This window comes from Octopus bimaculoides, chromosome 24 (assembly GCF_046866305.1).
Source record: "Octopus bimaculoides isolate indiv1 chromosome 24, ASM4686630v1, whole genome shotgun sequence".
Lineage (NCBI taxonomy): Eukaryota > Metazoa > Mollusca > Cephalopoda > Octopoda > Octopodidae > Octopus > Octopus bimaculoides.
The window spans coordinates 35461236-35469918 of NC_142951.1; the positions used below are offsets into that span (position 1 = coordinate 35461236).

Below are 8683 nucleotides of genomic sequence, written 5' to 3' on the forward strand. Positions count from 1 at the left end.
GCCAACTGGAAACGTATTCGCAGGTTTAGTTACGTATTTTATTTATCAGAAATCGGGCAAACTAAATTTAATGCTTTTAAATTTATAATTATTTCTACTTAACCTTTTGATGCTCCAAGCATTAAGTATATTAAAATTTTAGCTGTCCTTAATGCCTTACAGTTTTAAACTAAAATTATAATTTTGCCTTTCGTTCTTCCAGGATCTTTAAATTAAACACCAACCCTCGGGTACCGAGCTCCAGGTATTCATTTACACTGCTCACCCCAACCAATTTAAGGCTTTGTTATACATCAATATAAAACACCCTAGATGAGAATGGAATTATAATAGAATTATTGTGTGATGGATTTGGTCAAATTAAAACAGATTCCTCGGAGAATTTCACTACGATAAAAGGATGAAGATACAATCATACGACCAGAGCTGTCTGGCCAAGAATAATACATTAATGTATAAAATTATTTAAATATAGTAAATAAAAGTGACAATTATTATGAAACTATAAATTTCAAGTTGGAAAAAAAATCTATCAAAAGATATTTTAAAACTAAAATCCCTTCTAAAAGATCCAGGAACACAACCTTACTACTAGATGTAACTAATGAAGCAGCATGTGTGTGTGGGTGTGCCTACAGACGCATATATTGAAACTCTTGCCGTATACAGCTTCTGACTGCTTCTACGTTATTCCTTTTCTATAATACAAGTGATATTTGCATAATTCCCTCCATACAGTTTGTATTACATAAAATGTATAATTAAAATTACTGAGTTACTTATTTAACCGCATAAAATCACGCAGTTACACATAAGCATTACTGGGGATCCAGTCTATATATTCACAAGGTACAGTTTGATTATTCACCGCTGTCATGGTAGCAATGACACTGACCACTGTTCTTGGTCAGTCGAAAAGTTTCATAGTTTATTGTCAAACTCTTCATTTATAAATGCACACAATCTCTCTGTTTCTCTCCTGTTCGATATAACTGTGACTATCATGAACCGATCTATACGAAATTTCCTGCCCACTACAAGCTAAATTATCAATAAGTTTTGTAAGTGTTTTCTTAACTTTGTTAAAGTATTATTATTATGTATGCTGTGAGGAGATGAGCGAGAAGTAGGTCTATTTTCGAAGAAATTAGAGACAGGATCCTGTTTAAAACGTCTGAATTCACCACTTATTTCTTCACTCGCAAATTTTTCTCGGTTTACAATATTTGATGCCCTCTTTTTTCGCATTCTACTTCCTTTTCTCTTCTGTATCTAAATTGTTATATTTTACTCCGATCAGATTCCACCTTGAGTAGAATTTTGGTAACTATCGATATTTCCTTATTGTCATAGATTTATTGGGTAACTACTAAATTTTATCCCACTTTGTTTTCAGTTCAATCTGCAAGAATAATTTTGTCGTTCACTCAATCCTAGATATGAATGAAAATGATTACAAGACTATAATCTCGCTTGTCCAAAATAAAATCGCCGACCGGTTCTTCAAATAAAATTTTATCTTTTACAATTGTCTCATTTATTTGAAGAAATAAATCTATTTACTTCCATCGGGAAAAGATTCGAAACTGGAGTATATCCAAAACAAAGAACGTCAGCAAATGGAAACGAAACGAAAATTAATCGCGTTTCTCTACTTTGTATTGTCATAAGTTACCGTTTGATAAATAATCCTACCAAATATCTATATAACGTTGCATATAGAGTTGTTATTTGAACTTTTGTTTACAATATTCGTTTTAATTTGTTTGTCACTGTGTGAAGGCATCTTTATTCTGAATGTCTTCACCCACAGGACGTAACGTAAAGCCGAGAGAATGCTTAGCGGCGTTTCGCCCGTTTTTACGTTCTGAGTTAAAATACCGCCGAGGCCGTCTTTGCCTTTCATCCTTTTGCGCTTAATAATAAAATGAGTCCTAGCTAAGCACTGTAATCGACTAGATGGTTTGAGATGAAAACCTGTTGGAGTCAACTTTGCCTTTCCATCTTTCGGGTGTTGATAAAATAAAGCATTACTCAAACACTGAGGTCAATGTAATCGACTAACCTGCCACCTCTCCTAAAAAAATGAAATCTTTTGCCTAAATTAGAAACAAGTGTTGTTTAAAAATGATTCTATTTTGAAAGATTCAGTGTATTTCTCTTGTGATTTATTTCTAGCTCCCTGTCTCCTGAAGACCCTGCAAGCCTCACCACCAATTATGTCAGTGGTGACATTACAGTTGGGTCAGTGTGGGAATCAAATAGGGGGGGAATTTTACAACACCCTTCTACAAGACTTTCACATCAGAAATCCGCATGTTTCTCCCCGAGCCAATGAGAACTACATTCAAGAAGCCATTGACCGTTTCTTTGTCGAATGCAAGACCAAAAGTGGATTGGCCGGTCTTTTAGAAGCTCGGGCCGTCATGGTCGACATGGAACCAAAAGTGATTGCACAGACATGCCAACTAGCTAGGCGGTCAGGTTTGTGGCGGTATCCAGCTAATCAACAGGTGTGTCATCAGAGAGGATCAGGTAATAACTGGGCAAATGGATTCCTTTCTTGTGGACCCAAAGCAAAAGAAACAGTAATGAATATGGTGAGTTGCTTTTCTACTACCCCCTCTCTCTTAACCCATCCACCCACCCACAAATGAAAAAGTACTCAACATATGCTGCAGAGTTTGTGTGTGTTAAAAATCTAATTCTAGTTTGTTAACTATTTTTACTGTCAAACATTTCTGTTGTCTGATCATGAGATAATGTTAATTCTTAGCGACAAATATTTTCCCTTCCCTATGTGGGTTGGATGGTTACACAAAGTTTTATATTTATATTTACTGGACTTGTGTTATTGTTGTTGTTTAACCCTAGATCAGCTCTGATCATGGAAACCAATGATTAAAGACATTAATCATTTGTGCTAAAGATTAAACTTTTTTTTTTCCATTTAAATCGATAGATTCGAAAAGAGGCTGAAAAATGTGATTGTCTTGGAGGTTTCCTGTGTCTGATGAGTGTTGCTGGTGGCACAGGTTCTGGTGTTGGTGCTTACCTTACTCGCTGTCTTCGTGATGTCTACCCAAATGCCTTCATCTTGAATCAAGTGATCTGGCCATATCACACTGGAGAAGTGATTGTCCAGAACTATAATACAGTGTTGACCCTATCTAATCTTTACCAGACATCAGATGGCCTCCTGCTCATTAATAATGACCAACTGCAGGATATCTGCACCCGACGGCTGCACATAAAGCAAGTGACATTTGAGAACATGAACTGTGTTGTAGCTGACCAACTGACCAGCCTCCTCCAGCCTGTTTACAAAACTAAAACAGGTAAAATTGTTCACAATTGTCTTGGTAAGCATTGACCTTCTTACTCTATTATATCTCTCATCCACTGGATTCACTGTTTTACGTTTATCCTTAGAATTGCTTTCAGTTACAGTTAATGTCACCCACTCCCTGTAGCCTGAAGTCTTTCATGATCCACCATAATTAGATTACTTGGTACTATCATGTTGCCAAATGGTTTTAAAGAATTCCAAAAGACAGTTTCTATCCTGAAGCTATCCTGACTCCTATTCAAATGCCAAGTGTTAAAGATGTTTCTACATTAAATATTTCCAAAATAGAATTGCTTTGACTTGGCTAGGAATTGAACATTGCAATTGTAGGTTTGAGACATAGCAAACACTACACACCAAATCTGTATTGTTGGATAGGTTTACTATGAGGTAAAAGAAATATCTAGCATATAGGGCAGAAGCCTTGCAAAGAGAGATGGAGAGATGTTTTCTGGTGACATCATTCAAAAGGAGAGAAGCGAGAAGTATAAAGGAAGGGTAAAGAACAACTGTGCGGTAGACCCAAAAGTTCGTTGAGAGAGAAACAGCATTTTCTCAATGTACCGCCACATCATTTCATTTGAACATATCATTGTTTGTCATAAATCCCATTATTCAAATCTCCATTAACACCGCAGTCCATCTAAAGTCTATTGCATTCTTACATTATGCTTAAACGAGGATATTTATGTCTGTGAATATCAACAATATAACATAAGTTGTACGTGACACAACTATACGATGGCAAGAATACCAAGGGAGAGAAATCAACTTGCATTATCTCCCTTGCGTTATCTTTCATAACCCGGCAACTGAGCCCTGAACTAGGATTCGTCCCTACAACACTGACTGCTGTGGACAAAATAGCCAACATGGCTGTGTGGTTGAGAGGCTCGCATTGCAGCCACAAGGTCTCGAGTTCAGTCCTACTGCATGACACTTTGAGCCTACTAGGGCTGTGCCAGTTAATTGCGTTGTGAGTGAATTTGGTAGATGGAAACTGAAAGAAACCCGTCCTGTTTATATATATATATATATATATATATATATATATATATATATATTGCTGAAGTAACAGAGTGAGTCAAAGTCCAAGAGTTTCGTGCATTCACACTTATCGAACTAGTCACAAGTCAAAGACCTTTGAGTTTATATCGCTATATACATATGTGTGAGTTCTTCTCAATTAGTGTCGAGCTGAGATTAAACAGCAGCAATAACTAATCCCAAATAATTAACCATATCAATCAAAACACCTGACTGTTTTAATTTGTTTTGTATTTGTTTAATTAGGGGACATGTTGCAAGCATTAACACCTCACCCGGAATACAAGCTGTTGACGGTGAAGAAGACACCCCAGGTGTCCGAGAAGGTGGCAATGTATAACTCGGACACCTGGACGGGACTCTTGAAGCACCTCAGACAAATGCAACTTGCTGACTCGGCAACAGATGAAGGTAACCATAGCAACAGTGTAGTTTCACTTCTTTGTTTACTTCTTTGTTTTGCTCTCTCTCTCTCTCTCTCTGCACACACGTACACACACACACACACACACACACACACACACACACACACACACACATATATATATATATATATACACATATAGATATATATACACATATATATACACATATACATATATATATATATATATATATATATATATATATATATATATATATAATATATATATATATATATATAATATATATATATATATATATATATATATATATATATATATATATATATATATATATATATATATAATTATAAAATCTGGTAATTAGTCATATATTAATTAATATCGATTAATTATCAGGAGGCCAGCACATGTAAAGAATCAAAGAGATTCAGAAATATTATCTGCAATCTCAGGGGATTAAGGTACATTTTAAAAAAATAACGTCGACCACTAACGTGGACAATTAATGTGCTAGAAATAGATCACATCTTTTAGGTCTTAATAGACACAAGATGTGATCTATATATATATATATATATATATATATATATATATATATATATATACATATATATATACATATATATGTACACACACATATATATATATATGTATGGATGTATATGTGTGTGTGTATATATATATATATATATATATATATATATATATATATATATATATATATCTACACACACACATACATATCAAACAGCTTTCTGCATATTTTCCATTTCTTTAACTTTCACTCGTGATGCTTTGATCAAGCTGAAACTGTAGATGAATCTATTTCTCAGAACCAGGCTTGGGAAGGGATGAGGGGGTGGGGACTATGTGTTTTTGTTTGACCTCTATAAATGTTTGTTTTTTTTCTTTTTCCCCCTATATTTTTCCAGGCATCAATTGGTCCCTCTCTGTCAATGATGATGTCCCCAGAGGAGCTGCTGTCAAATATAACCGTTCCTTGTCGTCCCTTTTAATATTGCGTGGTGAACAGTTGGCCACGGCTGATACTACATTATTCCAAGACCAAAGGCTTTACACACCCTGGACACTTCCAGACCTCAGTTTCACCAAATGGCACCAACCACGATCATTTCAGCATTATGACAAATCTGCTACTTTGGTGAGCAACAGTCAGATGACAGCCAAACCACTGGACCATGTGGTCAGTCGGGCCTGGGATATGTTCTCTGCCAAAGCCTTCTTTCATCAATATTGTGATTATGGACTCACTGCCTCTGATTTCTTAGACTCTTTTGCTTGCTTGGAACAAATCATTGCTAGTTATGCCAGTTTGTAAAGGATCACACTGAACTGTGAGAGTGGTGAGGGAATAGAGAGAGAGAACTGTAAAGGGGAGAATCATCTCTCCCACACTGGGGAGCTGCACCAGACTCCAGTCTGATTTGGTATACTTTCTATGGTTAGATGCTCTTGCTAATACCAACATATATATGTGTTTGTGTTTGTGAAGGCATGTGGCCCAGTGGTTAGGGTGTGACACTCATGATTGCTAGATAGTGGGTTCGATTCCTAGACCACGCAGCACATTATGTTCTCGAGCAAAACACTTCAGTTCATGTTGCTCCAGTCTACTTAGCTGTAGACTGCTCACCTAGCCACTGGGGTGGCATCATTCAAAGACAGTGAAGTGCATTGTGACCAGTGATGAATAACATCAGATAGTCTGGTCAATACTGGGAGTTAACATGGCATCTCCTAACGACAAAATAAACTTCATGTAATCAAGCTATCCTTGGCCTGAAACATATGTAGCCTGGATTTGATCTCTTCCTAATTTTTGGATCCTTTTTTGCACATACGGCCACCCCAGTTGCTAACTGTGAACTATAAAATAACTTTTTGCAGCTTATTGTCCTTTGCTATGGGAAAAATTCATAACCTTCTCTGCCAATAAACCATTATTGTTCTTGAAAGTTATTTTTTTATACCTTCTACTATGGACTGCTTGAAGCTTATTAACTTCCTACACCTTGACCCTTAGGTCTTACCTTTACATATCTATCTATGTCTATCAATATTCTCCTTGTACTTATAATTACACTTTCCAAGTGTGAGATCTTAAATGACTTCTGAGCCCTGAAAGGCGTTTGAAGAGCTGATCCCAAATATGGCAGCAAGGTCCCATTTCAACATTGGCTCCCATATCCTGTTCGTCTGTTATGAATATTCAAGTTCTGCTCCACATGACTTGCAGGTTTCTTGACAGACATTTGAATGAAATTCTAATAGTTCGTGTACACCTTACCCACATGGCCATGCTGGTGCAATCTTGGGTGAAATATCTAAAGAACATTTAAAGGAATGAGAAACTCTCGTAACACTTGATATTGATCTCATTTTTACAAACTTTTCTTGTGGCTTTTCTGTCCTTCTTACTGACCATGATGCCATCTGATTTCCACCTGACAACATAGATCTCTTGGAGTAACATCTCTAAGCCACATTCTAAGAAATCGACCAAGACCTTAAATGACTTCTTTATTCTTTCTAACACATAAATGTTGAGCTATTTTGTTTTTATTCTGAAATGTCATTATTAACAATAATCTCTTTTTGGCTAATAAAGAAAAGATTATTAACAACAGTCTTTATTTGATTTTTTTTTTGTCCTTGTTGGAATGAGATAGACTCTGTTATTGTCTTATCAAGACAGTCTCTGCCAAATATGTTAAACTCATCAAAAATTACACATTTGGCTGTGTGGTTAACAACAATACTTTGCAACCATTTCATCTTAGGTTCAATCTCACTATACATCTTGGGACACAGGACACAGAGGACTCTATTAATGGGACACAGGACAAGTAGCTTCTTGATTCCAAATCAAGAAAGTTTTTCTAAGTGTAATTTGTTGGAAACTATGAGGAAGACAGTTCTTGGCAGGTTGACTTGATGTTTCACCACCACCACCAGTTGCAAAATCTATTTTGCCCCGTGTCCCATTAGTAGAGTCATATCTACCTTGTGTCCCATTAGTAGAGTCCTCACAGTCCTGTTTCCCATTAGTAGAATCCTGTTTCCCATTAGTAGAGTCCTGTTTCCCATTAGTAGAGTCCACTCTGCCCTGTGTCTCTTTGTTATGTTTCTGTGAGTCCCGCTGTATCACTGTCTACTTCCTTCTATATTTTTGCATAAAAGTCACCACTTCTCTCTGCTTCCCCACGATTCTCTCTCAACACAATCATAACAAAACACTAAAAGTAATGATTCATTATTTTATTGCAGTCTTTAGGTTTACATATTTCTGTAATTTCGTTTTCTTTGTTTTTTCTGTTGATAACACTGTACTTCATACATGATACAGTTCCATGAGTTCACCTGAACATTTGAGGTCAACTCTTGCTGTAGATGTTGTTACCTTGTAATACATTACAGCTGAACAGTCTGGAGTTCGATCCCTGACCACAGCACAATATAGCTAAGGGGTTAGGAACGACATAGCTAACACCGAAGAGTCAGGGACACACGCGGTTGATGTTTCTGTTTAATCTCTTTTTGTTTTTTAAATATATTTTTTGAAAAATATTTTTTTCGTCCCAAGATGAAGTTCATATATATACAGAAACATATCGACAGACTGATGCATGAATGTATAGAGGAGTACACACACACACACACACACACACACAAAGAAATATAACATAATATATATATATGATTATATAATATATACATAGTGTGTATATATATATATATATATATATATATGTATATATATATATATATATATATATATATATATATATATATATATATATATATATATATATATTCACACACACATATATCTATATATAATATGCATATATAATGTCTATATATGTATACAAAGATATAT

At 35.6% G+C, this 8683-nt stretch overlaps 1 protein-coding gene across 6 annotated transcripts; it reads left to right on the plus strand.

Annotated features, from left to right (window-relative positions):
- The first annotated feature begins 17 nt into the window (after positions 1-17).
- Positions 18-7429, plus strand: LOC106867937 (tubulin delta chain). Of its 6 annotated transcripts, none has more exons than XM_089341425.1 (5): positions 18-244; positions 2179-2600; positions 2963-3362; positions 4643-4807; positions 5715-7429. In XM_089341425.1, exons 2-5 carry the CDS (start codon positions 2220-2222, stop codon positions 6119-6121), a joined length of 1353 nt encoding a protein of 450 aa, XP_089197551.1. In that variant the 5' UTR covers positions 18-244; positions 2179-2219; the 3' UTR covers positions 6122-7429. The 6 variants fall into 6 exon arrangements, with proteins under 6 accessions (XP_089197551.1, XP_089197549.1, XP_089197552.1 ...); XM_089341423.1 differs by having other exon boundaries at positions 144-1061; XM_089341426.1 differs by having other exon boundaries at positions 144-1061; positions 2963-3338.
- The last annotated feature ends 1254 nt before the right edge of the window (positions 7430-8683 follow it).